This window comes from Corylus avellana, chromosome 7 (assembly GCF_965113065.1).
Source record: "Corylus avellana chromosome 7, dhCorAvel1.hap1.2, whole genome shotgun sequence".
NCBI classification, from domain to species: domain Eukaryota; kingdom Viridiplantae; phylum Streptophyta; class Magnoliopsida; order Fagales; family Betulaceae; genus Corylus; species Corylus avellana.
The window spans coordinates 19320486-19336512 of NC_142496.1; the positions used below are offsets into that span (position 1 = coordinate 19320486).

General features: G+C 36.8%; 3 protein-coding genes across 3 annotated transcripts; 2 read left to right on the forward strand and 1 right to left on the reverse strand.

Moving 5' to 3' along the window:
• Nucleotides 1-2646: 2646 nt before the first annotated feature.
• On the forward strand, nucleotides 2647-3279 carry LOC148584631 (uncharacterized). The gene has a single exon (XM_088518547.1). The coding sequence runs from the start codon at nucleotides 2647-2649 to the stop codon at nucleotides 3277-3279; it is 633 nt and encodes a 210-aa protein (XP_088374673.1).
• A 1135-nt stretch (nucleotides 3280-4414) lies between these two features.
• On the forward strand, nucleotides 4415-6780 carry LOC132184523 (transcription factor MYB114). The gene is made up of 4 exons (XM_059598191.2): nucleotides 4415-4923; nucleotides 5028-5209; nucleotides 5937-6066; nucleotides 6385-6780. Exons 2-4 carry the CDS (start codon nucleotides 5074-5076, stop codon nucleotides 6716-6718), a joined length of 600 nt encoding a protein of 199 aa, XP_059454174.1. The 5' UTR covers nucleotides 4415-4923; nucleotides 5028-5073; the 3' UTR covers nucleotides 6719-6780.
• An 805-nt stretch (nucleotides 6781-7585) lies between these two features.
• On the reverse strand, nucleotides 7586-11767 carry LOC132184813 (cytochrome P450 CYP72A616). Its single transcript, XM_059598584.2, has 5 exons — nucleotides 11316-11767; nucleotides 10956-11176; nucleotides 10591-10835; nucleotides 9524-9887; nucleotides 7586-8242 (listed from the first exon to the last, which is right to left on the reverse strand). Exons 1-5 carry the CDS (start codon nucleotides 11593-11595, stop codon nucleotides 7814-7816), a joined length of 1539 nt encoding a protein of 512 aa, XP_059454567.2. The 5' UTR covers nucleotides 11596-11767; the 3' UTR covers nucleotides 7586-7813.
• Between the last annotated feature and the right edge of the window lie 4260 nt (nucleotides 11768-16027).

Consider the following 16027-nt stretch of genomic DNA (forward strand, 5'->3'; position numbering starts at 1 on the left):
ACAACCCGGCATTTGAAAGTAAGCAATGTGCTCTCTCTAAGAGAGTCTTGTTCATTCGCTCAGCAACCCTATTTTGTTGTGGAGTATGACTAACTGTGCGATGTCTAGCGATTCCTTCATCCTTGTAGAATTTGTTAAATTCACCACCACAAAATTTCATACCGTTGTCTGCTCTGAGTCGCTTGATTTTCTTGCCAGTCTGATTCTCAATTAATGTCTTCCATTGCTTGAAAGTGACAAACACATCACTTTTCTTCTTCAAAAAATACACCCAGACTTTTCTCGAATAATCATCAATTATTGTAATAAAGTATCGAGCACCACCCTTTGATGAAACCTGAGAGGGACCCCATAAATCTGAATGGATATAATCCAATGTACCACTTGTTCTGTGGATGCCTGTACTGAACTTGACTCTGCATTGTTTCCCGAACACACAATGCTCACAAAAGTCAAGAGATCCTGTTTTCTGGTCACAAAGCAAACCCCGTTTGCTCAGGATTGACATACTCCTCTCACTCATATGACCCAACCGCATATGCCATAACCGGGTAGTATTTGAATTTGGATCATTTGAAGAAGACACAGCAGCAGAACCTGTTACTGTACTACCTTGAAGAAAGTAGAGGCCATCAACCTTGTTACCTTTCATTACAACCAATGAGCCTTTGCTAACCCGAATGACTCCACCTTCATCGGAATACTTGTATCCAAGGGAGTCCAAAGTGCCCAATGAAATAAGATTTTTCTTCAAATCTGGTATATGTCGAACATTCGTCAAAGTCCTCACAATCCCATCATGCATCCTAATTCTGATTGTACCAATACCAACAATCTTGCAGGCGATATTATTTCCCATCAAGACTGAACCACCATTGACTGAATAATAGGTAGTAAACCAATCCCTTTTAGGGGACATATGAAATGTACAAGCAGTATCAAGGACCCACTTGTCGTTAGCATGATCATTAGAAAGGGTAATTGCAAGGACAAGGTTTGAACCCTTAGAATTTCCTTCGACAACATCAGCCATAGAAGAGGAACTTTGCTTGTCACCTTCCTCTTTATTTTTCAACTTCGGACACTCGAATTTATAATGCCTATACTTTTTACAGTAGTAACACTTTACTTTCTTCTTTGACCTGGACTGCGATCAACCTCTTGATTTACCTTTACCCAAATCCCTCTCACTGGATCGATCTCTAAAATTAGAAGAATTTTCTGAACGACCCTTAACAAATAAACCCTCTGCCTGATTATCACTACCTTTACTATTCAATCTTGTCCTCAACTCCATAGAATTTAAAGCAAATTTAACATCAGCTAAGGAGATAGTATCTCTACCGTACAACATTGAATTAACAAAATTATCAAAGGCATCCGGTAATGAACACAACAAAATCAGGGCTTGATCCTTATCATCTACTTTAATACCAATATTTTTCAGATCCAAAATAATTCTATTAAAGTCATCAAGATGATCACAAAGAGGCATACCTTCTTTCATCTTGAGGGTATATAATCGTTGCTTCAAATACAATCGGTTAGTGAGGGATTTCATCATGTACAAGCTCTCCAGCTTCTCCAAAGTCCAGCGGCTGTTTCTTCATCGGCAACTTCTCTTAAAACTCCGTCTGAAAGAGACAACAAAATTGCACTGTGGGCTTTTTCTTCAAGTTCCTTCGTTTCCTCCGTTGATGATGTTGATGGCACCTCGCCATCCAAAATCTTCGCCAAGCCTTGTTGTCGTAATAAAGCTCGCATCTTGATGCGCCAAAGGCTGAAACTATTCTGACCATCAAACTTTTCTATTTCAAATTTTGCAGTAGCCATCCCACAAAATAAGTACCCGAGCTCTGATACCAGTTTGTGGTGACAAATGCAAATCCAAGATCACCAAAGAAGTAGAAAAGTATAGAATAGAAAAATTAACACAACCACGCAAGACACCAAGATTTAAGTGGTTCGGCTTAACAAGCCTACATCCACTGGCGGAGACGATCCATGAGAAATTCACAAACAAAAGAGTGGAGTACAAAGAGTAGTACAAACAAAACCACTCAAATCCAAAAGCCCCAATACACCCCAATCTCACTCAAAAGAGAATTAAATACAAAAGAGAAAATATTATCTAAAATTCTCTAAGCTTTTCAGCATTCCAAATGTGAGATCAAATTGAATAAAAATGGTGTATTTCTTCTTCCCTCTGCAACACAAGTCTCTTTCTCTCTATTTTTTCTCAACTAATGTTGCTGCATTCTCCCCCTTAAGACCGAATGGCTCCAACCTGTTAACAACCAAGCCATTTTGTCAAAGCTTCTAGAAGAAGCTTAATAAAGAAGGGACAAAATAGACGTGTGAGAGAGAGAAGCTTAAGTCAAAAGGTATGGGTGTAAAAGTGACCATCATTGTTTGGGGCCCACGGTAAGGTTGAAGAGGAAATGCAAGTCACCTCTTCTAACACATTCTGTTGGAATGTCATTCTTCGATGGATGTTTAGGGGGTGTGTGAAAAGACACAAGTGCAAAGCCCTTCTTTCATTGACGTGGTGGCTGGTAAGCTTGACCACGAGATGCAGCAGAGAGGAGTTGAACCTTTTTGCTTTAATCGCAAAAAGAATATGGGCACATCGTAATGTTGTGGTGCATGGGGGGGGGGGGGGGGGGGGGGGCGTTCACCAACCCAAATAGGATTGTCAAAGAGGCAAGTGCAACATTTTTTCAGTTTCTTCATGGAGAGGACCCGGATGAGCCATTGCAAACAAAACCTACAGTACTGGAAAAATGGAAAAACCCTCCTTTTGGTCGTTACAAGGTAAATTGGGATGTTGCCGTGGATAGTCAAAAACTTTGTCTAGGCTGTGGAGTAATTTTCAGGGATCATAAAGGGTTCGTTATCGCTTCCCAAAGCAAGAGAATCAATGCCCTCCAAGAGCCGGTGATTGCGGAAGCAATGGCAGAACTGGTGGTGATGGAATTTAGTAGGGACTTGGGGCTACAGGATATTATCCTTGACAGCGATTATTTACAGGTTGTCCAAACTTTTAGGGATCTCAGGAGTAATTTCAGACCCTATGGCCCGATTGTGGATGATGCCCGCTCGATTTTACAGAGTTTGCGTAGTTGGATGATATGTCACATGAAGCGGGACGCTAATACGGAGGCTCATGGCCTAGCGAAGTTCGGACTCAACTGTGCCACTAAGCACATTTGGATGGAGGAAATCCCTGGTTCCATTTATAATATTGTTACCTTAGAGCAATCAGCTCTCCTTATTTAGAGCTTTTGCTTTAGTTGTATTACTTCTTTTGAAGGAATAAAAATTATCATTTCTCCAAAAAAAAAAAATCAAAACAAGACTTTATGGCTACAATTTTAGTATATTTAAGAGAACAATGGCAATTATTAATATTATTTTTTTTGGAAAAATTATATTTAGTCCTTAGGTTTTTATTTGATTTGCATTTAGTCATTGATTTTTCTATTTCAAGAATTAGGCCCTTAGGTTTTGTCCAAGTTTAAAATAGACCCCTCTATCACTTTCTTATCAAAATTAACAATTTGTCATCTACCACATGTATCTTATTTGACACGCTAAGATTTATCTCAATAATCCAATGCAATGCCACGCCAACCGAACTAAAGTTTTTTGTTACTATACGTTTACTCTTTAGGTTCTTAGCGGTGACGGAGCTTGGGCTTGCCGGTGTAGGCCATGCCCCTCAACATAAGGGGAAAAAAAAAAAAAAAATTATAAGGTAATTTTTTTTTTTTATGGGCCAAAAAAATTTATAAGGTATTTTTATTTTTTTATTTTTGCCTATTGGCCCATACCCACTAAAATTTTTGGCCCTTAGTCCCTGCCCATACCAAACTCTGCTTCAATCCCTGATTCTTAGGTTTTGTGTTTATCTAAGTTCTACGCGTCAGACTAATGTTTTTCTTTTTTCTTTTTTCTTTTATAAATGACTTAACACTTGTTGACATGTCATTGTATTAGAATGTTTATGATGTGTCAAATGAGACATGTAGGACATGACAAACTGTTAACTTTGATAGTAAAATGATAGAGTGACATATTTTAAACTTAGGCAAAACCTACCAACTGTATACTTGAAATTGAAAATTGAAAGATTAAATGAAAATCTAGGAGATAGATATGATTTCCTCCTTTTTTTTTTTTAAAAAAAAAAAAAATTAATTTTAAATTTTTATGTACGAAGTGGTTAGTTAATTCTGGGGTTTAGGGACTTAAGGTAGAAGAGCTGCAACTTTTTGAAGTGTCAGGAATAGAACATTATAAGCAGCACGTATGTTGTCTAACTTTTTTAATCTTTTTGTCAGAGTTTGGTAAATTATTCATGTCATCATGTGTCCAGGAGTCGAGCTCCATGTGCACATTTGGGTCCCAGACTTTTAATCCATGACAGTTTCCAAGTGGGTGATGCCCTTGACAAGAACAAAGAATGAAAAAAAACCATAATGAGGCGCAGAATTCTCTGTGACAGGGAAGCAAAAGGATCATGTGGATCCAAGCGAAGAGGCATCACCCATTTTCCTCTGACCGATGAATCTAACCAACAACAGCAATTATTTACAGTCGAGTGTACTTTATAATGAATTTGACTGCTATTTTGATCTACATTTGACTCCCTTGTTGTCATCAAATCGTTCATTTTTTGTTGTCATCATTCCATACTTGCCAAGCACTTGAAAGACGCAAAATCCCACATGTAAATAAGCATATCAATGATAACGATCGCGATTGATCTGTATACTTTTCGTTTTTTATTCTTTGTATAGATGTTTCACATACTAGATATCCTCATCCTTCAATCATCAAACAAACACAGATATCTTGTGGGAAATTACTCAACTCAAGGCTCCATTGATTTACTCCAAATCTCACGCTCGTCTATAAATGGTTAGTTGGGGTTCAAATTCTTCTCGAAGAATGGTAGCTACGATATTGATATACGCATATCTCACCATCTATTAAACCCCCTCTGTATATGTCTCTCAAAGTAGAAATTTGGTAGCTTGTCTTGCTTGCACATAGAAGAAACGATCGACAATGGATCCTTTGAGCAGTCGTTGCAACAAGAAAGATGCTAACAGAGGAACATGGACAGCTGAAGAGGACCAAAAACTGGCAAAAGTCATTGAAATCCATGGGCCAAGGAGATGGAAGAAAGTTGCAGCTAATGCAGGTAAACTGTTTGTTTGTTTGTTTGTGGGGAGTTAAATGTGAGGTAAATTGTTTGTTTTGTGGAAATTTCATTGAATGTAGACATCACCTAGTCTTTGATTGTGGCTTTAGTAGAAGACTTTGGAGGGTTAAGTGTTGGATAAATGCATCCAACCTGATATTCCTACTGGCTGGAAGGAAATCATAAGTAAGGGGATTAGGGAATGGAGGGGTAGGAGCTTAAAAGCTACGATTTGCAACTTGGCTCGGGGTGCAGCAGTTTATAACATGTGGAGGAAGAGAAACAGAGTTATGGGGATTGGGAAATTTAAGGCAACTAATGAGAATGTAGCTATTTGTAGCAGTTGGGGTATCTCTCAAAATATTTTGTTTTAATGGATCTTGGTGTCTGTTAATAGAAGGGGGTGTTTAGGAGCTGTTGTTTTTGTACAAAGCAGATGGTGTAGTCTGCATAGAGGTGAGTTGCTCATTTGTTGTTAGTTTAGAGAATTTTGGTGTAATCTGTAGATAGTTGCTTTGTCTAGCATTAGAGATTCCCAGTGGTTTGCTGGAATATGTTTGTTTGATGTTGCTTGTAGAGAGCTATATTCTAGAGAGTTGGTGGTCGCTTGTAGTTGCTGGAGTGTGTATATTATAGAGGAATAAAAATATGTCCATTTTCTTCTCTTCTCTTCTGGGTATTCTTCTAGCTAATGTTTTGTTTGAGCATGAGTTAGACATTGTTGCAGGTCTTAATCGATGTGGGAAGAGTTGCAGGCTGAGATGGATGAATTATCTTAGACCCAATATTAAGAGGGGCAATATATCTGACCAAGAAGAGGACTTAATACTTAGACTTCATAAACTCTTAGGAAACAGGTAAGCTTGTTCTTCATCTGCATGCTTATTCTGCTAGTGTTTGATAACCTTTTTTAAGAGGCGTTTTTGGTGTTTTGGTTGAAAGAATACTTTTATGTGACATAAAGGTTAAAAGACTTGTAGTGTTTTTTTTTTTTTTTTTTTGGTAGAAAGAGAAAAGAGTTAGCAACCACGGTTCAAAGACCTCTGACTCTCATGCATCAGTTGTCTTAAAAACTATAGTTGACAAAAATTTAATTATTTTACTTTAACAGTATATATTGAAGATATATTTGCTTGCGGGGATTTACAGCTCAATTAATTTTGATGAATATTTAGATGGTCTTTGATTGCTGGAAGACTACCAGGTCGGACTGATAATGAGATTAAGAATTATTGGAATTCTCATTTGAGCAAGAAGAAGAAGCAGAAGCAGAGACAAAATAGAGGTTTCATAGTAGAGTCTCAGCCTGAAGAAGCAAAGGCAATGGAGATGGAGAATATGGTGAATAAAAGTGAAGAGGGTGCCTCCAAGGGAGAAGAGAACACACAGGCTAGCTTCAACGAGGGCGACTTCTTTTATGGCTCCAGTGAGGGAGCTCTAGATCTGCAGTGGATGGGCAAATTCCTTGAATTGGAGGAGAGTTGGTTTGAGTTTTTATATGATAAGTGAGTTTTCATTATCTTTTCTTCATTTAATTAGTAGTGGTTTATGCGTCTGTCTTTGATACTATTGCCGAGCCTTTTGATAAAAGGATAATCGCAATTTCAGGTTTTTTTTTTAATCACTATTATTATTATTATTTAAAAAAAAATCGTAAATTGCAATATCTCTATCAAACTTAAAAAAAGTTTTAGTTAAGCCCCAAACTACCTAACCCTTTCACTTATTTTTTTTTTAGGATCTTTCGTTAAATTTTATGGAAAATTGGTAAAATGTCCGTTATACCCCTATCTATGTGAAAATACATTTATGCCCTAAAATAAATAAAAAAATTATAATAATTCCCTAGCCATTGACCACGGCCAAGCTAGGGAAATCCATGACCGTGCGCCTTTGACCACCTTTGGTGTCAAATATAATAGAAAATCTTAACAGACGGAGCTAATGAAAGGGATGGGTAATTTGGATGGTCAATTGCAACTTTTTTTTTTTTTTTTTTGACATGTTCACACATGGGAAGGGAGAGGAGGATTCAAACTAGTGACTTCCGCTTCATGAGGCGTGGTTCACAGCCGATTGAGTTACTCCTTGAGGGACTCAATTGCAACTTTTTGAAAGTTTGAAGTGGACATTAATTTTCAAGAATTTTGGCATTTTGAGTCATTGATAAAGGTCTTTAATTATGTTGTTCAAGGGTCATTGTAGTTAATTATCTCGTCCAGAATTCTCATTAGCAACGACATAGTTCTTCTTAGTAAATGATCACAACATCAAAAGTCATTGCTGTTAAGTTTCTCGATAATGGCTAATATCTAGATGCTCATATGAATTAAGAGTCTCACCAAATCTATTACAGAAAGTCTCATCTCTTAAACATTACCATAGGAATTGAACACTTTTCATTAATAATTAATCATAATAACCTTCGTTACATCAACTTATTGAATTGTAATAGAACACAGCCAACAGACTTGACTGAACAAAACAGACATAAACATGAAACTGAACACAAACATGACCAAACACAACCAACAGACTTGACTGAGCAAAACAGACATAAACATGAAACTGAACACAAACATGGCCAATAGAAACACTTAATTATTAGATTCGGTGTACGATGATTGGAGCCCCATATTGTGGCTGAAGACTAATGAGAGAACAAGGAGCATGAGTGTAAGAGGGTGAGAGTTGAAAGGAAAAATCTCGAAGAATCATTGCAAGAGCCAACTTTGCTTCAATCATGGTGAAATTTTGGCCAAGACATATTCTTGGGCCCCAACCAAAGGGATAGAAGGCATTTTGATCATCCTTTGAAGCTTTGCGAACCCCTTCAGAAAACCTCTCAGGCTTGAATTTCTCAACATCTTTGCCCCAATAGTTTGGATCATCGTGGAGAAACAGTATTGGCAAGGTCAAGTCAACCCCGGCCGGAATGGAGAAGCCACCAATATTTGTTCTTTGCCGAGTGTGTCGATAGAGACAAGTGAGAGGTGGGTATAAACGCAACACTTCATACAATATCATTTGTACCTGCATGTAATTAGATTGTGTGACCGGTTATCTCTAAGCTCTATATTTTGACCATTTTCCAAGTGAATCAAAGAATTTCAGCAGCTTAAAATCAACTAAATTTAGAATAGGGGTATCTTTTCAATGTACGCCTTAAGAGTAATGTTATATATCACACTCATCTTCCATAATCTTATTAGAGTGGCTCACGTACACAACATTTGGTGCATGAAAATTGGTTAATTATTTGAGCATAGAGACTAAGCCACATAGGATTGGGGGATAGGAGGGGGATGGGCGGTGTTGTATTGAATTACTCTAGCATAATTGTATCGGAATACATATGCTCTTTATTTATAAGCTAGATTAGAGACTCTCAATGAGAATTTTATCTTATTTATCACTTCTATCATCCAAAATAAGAATTAATTCTGATTTTAATTCCATAATAATTTTCTTATTTGAAATAAAATACCCAATACTCTAAATTTCTGTAAATCGCATATTAATTATTTACTCAACTTCGAAGGGTCAATTACTCTTTTTTTCTCATTCATAAATGAAGATAAAATATAGTCACCTTTTTATACATGAATGAAAGGGGAAAGCAAGTTCTGGAGGAGAAACTAGGGGAGGTGGTTTTTAACATTTAAAAAACTTCTTTGTTTAAATTAATATATTTTTGTACGAACCTCATAGGATTTCAATAGTCAGATAAATAGATAATATTTTTTTAAGTAGCACCCTTTATACTAACAGTAGGTATTCATGTCCTATTTTTACCAATTTTTATTTTTTTTTATTTATTTATTTTTTTTTAGCATGAACTGAATCTCTATTTCTATACTCTTTCCAGCTTAAACGTCTATTTCAGATAAAAAAAAAGAAAAAGAAAAAGAAGGGCAACTTCACGCACGCTTTGAGAAGACTCACCAAAATTCAAAAACTCTTAGCCATATTTTAAACGTTAAAAGTGATAAAATGACGTTTATACTCCATATTTTTTTTATAAAATTCTAGATTTACTCTTAATTTCTTTTTTTTTTTTTTTTTTTTTCGAAGGGTAATTTGGTCTTTTTAAGCATTTTCGTTAGAAGAATGGCTAAAACTAATAGAAGGGTAAATTGATTAAAATTAAAAGTTCAGGAGTGTAAATTGAAAGTTTTTGAATTTTGAGGAGTTTTCTCAAAATGCGTCGTAGTTCAGGGGTCTAAAGAAGTTTTTTTTATTTTTTATTTTTTTTTAAAAAAAAAACAAAACATATAGAAGGATTTTCCAAGGAGGCATGAGAAAGGAACATACAATCTTGAGTTGATTTATAGCTTCAGAATCAAGTGGTCTCTTGGCACAGATTTGAAGAACCTCGCCTCTTGCCTTTTGTTGCCAATCGGGATGCATAGACAAGACAATCATTGTCCACGTCAGCAAGCCCGCCGTGGTCTCTTGGCCGGCGAAGTAGAACAGCTTGCACTCCTCTATTACATCATCGATTGTCATACCACTATCAGACTCTTCCTTGCATTGCAACAGTAGGCCCAGTAAATCATTGTCGCCAAACTCTCCGTTTCGCATTGCCTGCTCTTTTCCGGCGATCATTTTCCTTAACATTGATTTGATCTCCTTATCTATCTCATATCTCCTTTTGTTCTTCTTTGTGGGTAAGAATCTGCACAAATAATTAAGCATTTGAATTATGACTAGTTGGGATAATTAAACACATGCATACAGAACGCGCTAACCCATTTAATAAACAAGTTGTGTTGGGTTGATTCGACACAGCTTGACCCATATAACCCATTGTTTACTAAAAAGTTTGAGTTGGGTTTTGTTTTTACTAAACACTTATGTGAATTTTAGCCTTTTAGGTTTTTGTTTTTTAATTATAAAAAAATTAATTTAATTTATACAAGTTATGCGGGTCACCTATGTGTTATATGAGTTAGCCTGAAATAGACCAATTCATTAAATAGGTTAATTTGGGTTGACGTGAATTGACACGACGTGAATTGGGTTCGTGTCAGATTCGAGGTTGGTATAAAAAATAAGGTCATCTACTTGTGCTTATCCAAACAAAACATAAAGAAATAGAACAACAAAAAGGTCCTTTTTTGTGCTCATGTATTACTCCCTTAGTTGTAGACTGTTGGATCAACTAAAACACCCCCACTCCCCCAGCCCAATTGCTATTGGGCATTCACCACAAATCACTTTCAAAAGGTTCAGTAAATAAATATTTCTGTCAACAACAAGTGCACCAAATTATGTTTTAATAAACAACTTGTGACACATCTAGATGTAGACCTTGAAAATGGTCCCAATTAATTATGCATAATAAGATTAATGTTAAACAATGGGTTCAATAATTGCACCTGAAACCTGGGATGTAAATGTTGGTGTAGGCTTCAATCACCAATACACCTTGCTCTTTCTGCAGTTCAAATATCCTTTTTCCCTCTTCATAGCTGCTTCCAAAGGCTGTTCGAGCAATAACATCCCCGGCAAGATTTTGAAATTCCTGTGCAACATCTATTTCACTCGATCCTTCGCGACCAATCATTTTCTTCCATCTGTCAATCATCCCAACACAGCTCGTTGAAAATGCTGGCACCATACTCTGTAATTAGTGCAATCATCAAAAATCATTGTTAAAATTTTAAAAACTCTTCAAAAGTTTAAATTAATAATAATAAAAAAAATTAATCATTTAATTTATATTCTAACATGATAAAATTACCTTCAACTTTTCAAAATGGAAAGCGGGTGTGATGAGCCTTCTGCGCTTGGCCCATCGTTCTCCTTGCAAGGTTGCCACTCCCTGTTGGAGAATTTTCACTAGAGGATTCAATGGCGGAGAAACGAACTCATCATTCTTGTCTGCTAATATCAACCTGATTAACTCCGGGTCCCCGATTATCAGCCTGGGTCTTGTTTCAATCCAACTCAGACAAACTTTTCCTAGAACAATTCACTCATGAATCAGTTTCTTGTCTTTTAATTAAACACAAAACAAAAACATGAATTTGGTCAAAGATTTTTTCATATTTACTGCAGAAAAGTAGAGAGAGAGAGGGAGATGAAACTTGATTATAATTACCATATTTTTGAACCATTTCATGAAAGAATGGTAAGACACGTGGAGCAATCCGATGGTTTAGGGTCATGGGTTTGGACAATGCTTGTATGGTGGACTTCTTAATCTCTTTCATGTCACCATGCAAAAGCTTGTAGGAGGTGCCTTTGATTCCCTGCTGCCTCAGTTGCTTCTCAAGGCTTTTGGGTCTCCACCAAATGGTGTAAACAACTCTGATAACTGCACAGAGAATCAGTAAAGCGGAGGAGATTGCTAGGTTTTTGAAAATGTTGTAATCTTCCATCTTCTTCGAGTTCTTAGCTCTCAAGTTAGAATCAAAGGCTTGTGCTTTTGATAGAGGAGTGTTCGAGGATATTTATAAGGCTTCAGCCTTCAGGACTTTGCCACTTTTCAAGGAATTATAGGAACCTCCCATTATTTTCCTTTTTCTTTCTATTTTTCCTCTGATTGATTGGAACCCCTCATCTACCCTTAACCTTTTATGATTTAAATTTTGGAGCTGATATCATATATATATATATATATGAATAAAGAATTATCATATTCTAATTGATAGTACGGCTTGATGTGTGTTAAAATATATAGGGGAAAATGCAGTTTACCCCTTGAAGTTTCAGGAATTTTTCAATTTTAACCCCAAAGTTCAAAAATTGGCAATCTACCCCCTGAAATTTCAAAAATTGACAATTTAAACCTTCCGTTTAATTTTTCCGTTAAATTGGACGGAAATTTTTTTTAAAAAGCCTGAGGGCAATGATGTAATTTCATAGATTTTCGTCTATTTTGACGAAAAAATTAAACGGAGGGTTTAAATTGCTAATTTTTGAAACTTCAATGGGATAGATTGCCAATTTTTGAACTTTTGGGTTAAAATTAAAAAATTCCTGAAACTTCAGGAGGGGTAAACTGCATTTTTCTCAAATATATATTGATTATATGCATGCATAATTAGTACCTCTAGTTTTGCTCTTTACAAAAATAAGTACTTGAGATTTAAAAAGTAATAAAATTGAATCATACACTATATATAAGTTGGGTCATATACTTTTTTATTTTATTTTATTATTTTATTTATTTTATTTTATTTTTTATAAGTGTTTTGCCTCAATATTAAGTAGTCGTATTGGATTTTATTAATGGTTTATGATTTCATGTTTGGTCCAAAAATTTAATTATTCGCCACGTCAAACCTATCCGCGATTACCATGTGTCATTTATATATGCCCCCATTAGTTGTTTTACTATCGTAAAACAAAGTAATTTATAATAAGACCAAATTAAAAGCTAGCTAAAGTAATATACAGTGACTTTCTCCACAAGATGGAACAAAAGAAAGGATTGGCTCCCAAGCTATCTCGAGGAACCGGTGGGTGGCTTTCAATGCACCGGCAGCAGAAGTTTGTCAATGTTGAAGCACCAAAGCAAAATGGTGTCACAATCTGTCCCTACACGCCAAATTCAGCTAGCTGCGCATGGGAGGGGTTTGTCCATATGAATCATATGATGGGACGAGCCCGTGGGCACCAAGCAAAATGCGGTCAATATCTATCCATAAGGGTCAAACTCGGCTGCATGCCCTTGGCAGCTTTTTTCCACATGATCATGCGATGATATTCGTGGGCACCAAGCAAAATATATTGTCAATATCTATCAGTACAGGTCTTCTCAAGTTCTACTGGCCTTTGATGCCATGGAGGGTCTATAGGGCTATGCGGTGCCCCTTGGGCCGTAAACTAGTTGATACACTCGACAACCCATTCGATACCCACTCGATTAAGCTTGACCCAAACTCAAGTTCGACAATGTACAATCTTGCGCGTTACTCTGGAAACCCGCTCGATTAGCTAGTGATACATAACCGGCTCGCTCGATTAAATTCGACGGGGACTCGTGAGTTTGACTCGTTAAACTTGCGAATCACCCGGCTCCTATAGAGTTCATGAGTTCGGCTCATTTAGGGATTGTGAGCTCGACCTGTTTATTGTCCCAATCTTTTAGGGCTTGCAAGCTTGACCCGTTTATCGCCCAACCTAACCCGTTCACCCAACCCAACCCGTTCACCTGACAATGTGATGTCATTCATATGTGTGTTTTATAAATTGTAATCAGTATACTGAAAACTAATCACAATTTAAATTTAAAAACTTAACAATTTGATTTTAGATCACATGTGGTGATCATAGCTAGATTCATTATAGGGGAAAATACACTTTACCCCCCTTGAACTATCAACCAATTTGCACTTTTAACCCAAATATTTAAAAAGTGACACTTTACCCCCCCATCCCCCCAAACTTTCAAATTGTTGCAATTTGACAATTGTGACTTTTTTTTTTCCTAAAATGCCCCCATCCCAAGTTTAAAAAAAAAAAAAAAAAATTAAAGGGTGGCCGAAGTCACCCCCAGGCCCAACTGGGGTGGCCACCCCTTCATTTTTAATTTTTAAATTTATTTTTTTTATTTTTTTACCTTGAGATGAGGGCATTTTGAAAAAAAAAAAAAAAAAAAAAAAAAAAAAAAAGAAGTTAGAATGGTCGATTGCAACAATTTGGAAGTTTGGGGGAGGTAAAGTGTCACTTTTTAAATATTGGGGTTAAAAGTACAAATTGGTAGATAGTTGAGGAGGGTAAAATGTATTTTCCCCTTCATTAATATCTATGATAGGATCATATAATTTAACAATTAACATTGACTGCGGATTGACAGGTAATGATACAATCATATAAGTATAGAAATTACTACATATATAATGTATGATATATCAATTAGATATTTAATATGTAACTATGTTTATGAATTATGTTATTAATCAGAGATTTAATGTGTATACAATTATAAAAACTTATATTAACTTTTTTTTTAAGGGAATCTTTCATATTCATTCATTGAAAAAATATCAAGCGTATAAAGCTCTTACATCAGAGAACATAAAGCTCTAATAAATCATAATCCAAGCTATAAGGTTACAACGTCATAGAGACAAAATATAAAAATCTTACAGTCAAGTCCTATCTATAACTTCAACATCCGCTAACCCATGTCCAAACTTCAGTTATAGAACAGAGCTGCTCCAGACAGACTCAATCTAATACATACGTAGCCCATATTCCCAACTTTTATTTTCCTGGCCATGGGAGCAAAACCTCACACCGAAACTAATCCTCCTCGACCCAAAGGTCAGGACACAAACCTTCACCCCAAAGATCGCCCATGAAAACTGATTTAAGGAGAAGTCAAACCCTTATTCACAAAAAGCGCACTGGCCGACGAGTGGTGATGAAATGGAGCCATTTTGCGCCCATGGACAGCGGAGGAGTCGGGGAGCACGGTGGGTCGGCGCGTTGTAATACCCCGATAAATTATCACCTATTTATGAAAGAGTTAAAATTTCCTTAAACCAATGATTTCTGGAAAATATGCCCAAAACAGAAACCCTAAAACCTTCCTTGATGGGCCCAAGCATTTAGGGCCTTTTTGCATGCAAAAGCCCAAGTCTACCTTCTCTGGATGAGCGCTCGTCCATGGAGACCACACTAAGGGCTCATCTACTGCCCACGCCACCCTCGTGGAAACTGTACTCTGAACACTTTTGGCATTTTGTGAACAGTACATGAATGCTTGTATGAATAGTACACACGAGTGCTCGTTAACCATTTTTGGACCCTTGGTTAATACCCAGGACGCACGCCTGAAATTATTTTTGGCTCGTTGTAACAGTACACAAGCGCTCGTCCATGGGGACCACACGAGCGCTCGTTCCTTTCTGGCAGAATTTCCATTTCGCCCCCAGCTTCCTTCACCTATAAATACCCCTACACCCCATTTGACCCAGCCCTCAAAAGTACCCTCTGGAGCATTGGGAAAGCCCTGCTACTTTGATATTTGAAAGTGTTTTGAAAGTGTGTAAGCCTTGTGAGTGACTTGGGTGAAGGGAGAAGCACTCTTGAGAAACCTACTTGTTGAGGTAATCCCCACACCTTCTTGTTATTATATTGTTAAGTTTCGTTTTTTACAATAGCCTAAGCCTTTTCTTCAAGTTATGATTACTCCTTTTAATGTTTTAAAACCCTTTTGGTATTATAGTTATAAACTCTTCTCTACTTTTGAGGAGGGGCTGAGGGTTCCTCCTCATACCAAGAAACCCTAACCTTAGAGTGAGGAGTGATTTTGAAGAGGAAGTGGAAACCTTGGTGGAGTTTTGCCATCATCAAGGTAATTTCTTGACCATTCCCTTTGCTTTTATGTTGTTATTACTGCTTTCTTAGTATTACAAGTTTTGAAGATGCTTTGACAAATTCTTGCACCTATTTTCTTACAAAGGCCAAAAATGTTTTAAAGAGCTTTAAACACCCCTTTTGATTCCTTAAGATTCCTTATTAACATGTTTTGATACGTTACATGAATCCATTAGTAGCTTAGGATGAGATATATCAACCCTTAGTTTAGATAGAAGCCTAAAAACATAGTTTGGAGTGTTTGGCTGAGAGTCTTAACTCACTGGCCGAACGTCCACTCTTGAGCCAGAGCGTTCGCCCAGGAAGCAGGGCATTTGCCCCATGGCTCAAAATGTGTAATGTTAGGGTTTTAATGACCCCTTTTTGTTAGATAGGACCTAGTACATTACTAGTACTGCGTATAACGATGTGTCATATTTCGTTATAGCTGAGATTTGTGATGTCGGAGGACTCAAGCGAGCACATGAGGTAAGTAAACAC

Coding starts and splice junctions, on each gene's coding strand:
- LOC148584631 (XM_088518547.1), top strand. CDS start 2,647: ATGGGGGGGGGGGGGGGGGGGGGGGCGTTCACCAACCCAAATAGGATT.
- LOC132184523 (XM_059598191.2), top strand. CDS start 5,074: ATGGATCCTTTGAGCAGTCGTTGCAACAAGAAAGATGCTAACAGAGGA. Junction 5,210..5,936: donor GAAAGTTGCAGCTAATGCAG/GTAAACTGTTTG, acceptor ACATTGTTGCAG/GTCTTAATCGATGTGGGAAG. Junction 6,067..6,384: donor CATAAACTCTTAGGAAACAG/GTAAGCTTGTTC, acceptor ATGAATATTTAG/ATGGTCTTTGATTGCTGGAA.
- LOC132184813 (XM_059598584.2), bottom strand. CDS start 11,595: ATGGAAGATTACAACATTTTCAAAAACCTAGCAATCTCCTCCGCTTTA. Junction 10,836..10,955: donor TCCATTTTGAAAAGTTGAAG/GTAATTTTATCA, acceptor CACTAATTACAG/AGTATGGTGCCAGCATTTTC. Junction 8,243..9,523: donor CTATAAATCAACTCAAGATT/GTATGTTCCTTT, acceptor AATTACATGCAG/GTACAAATGATATTGTATGA.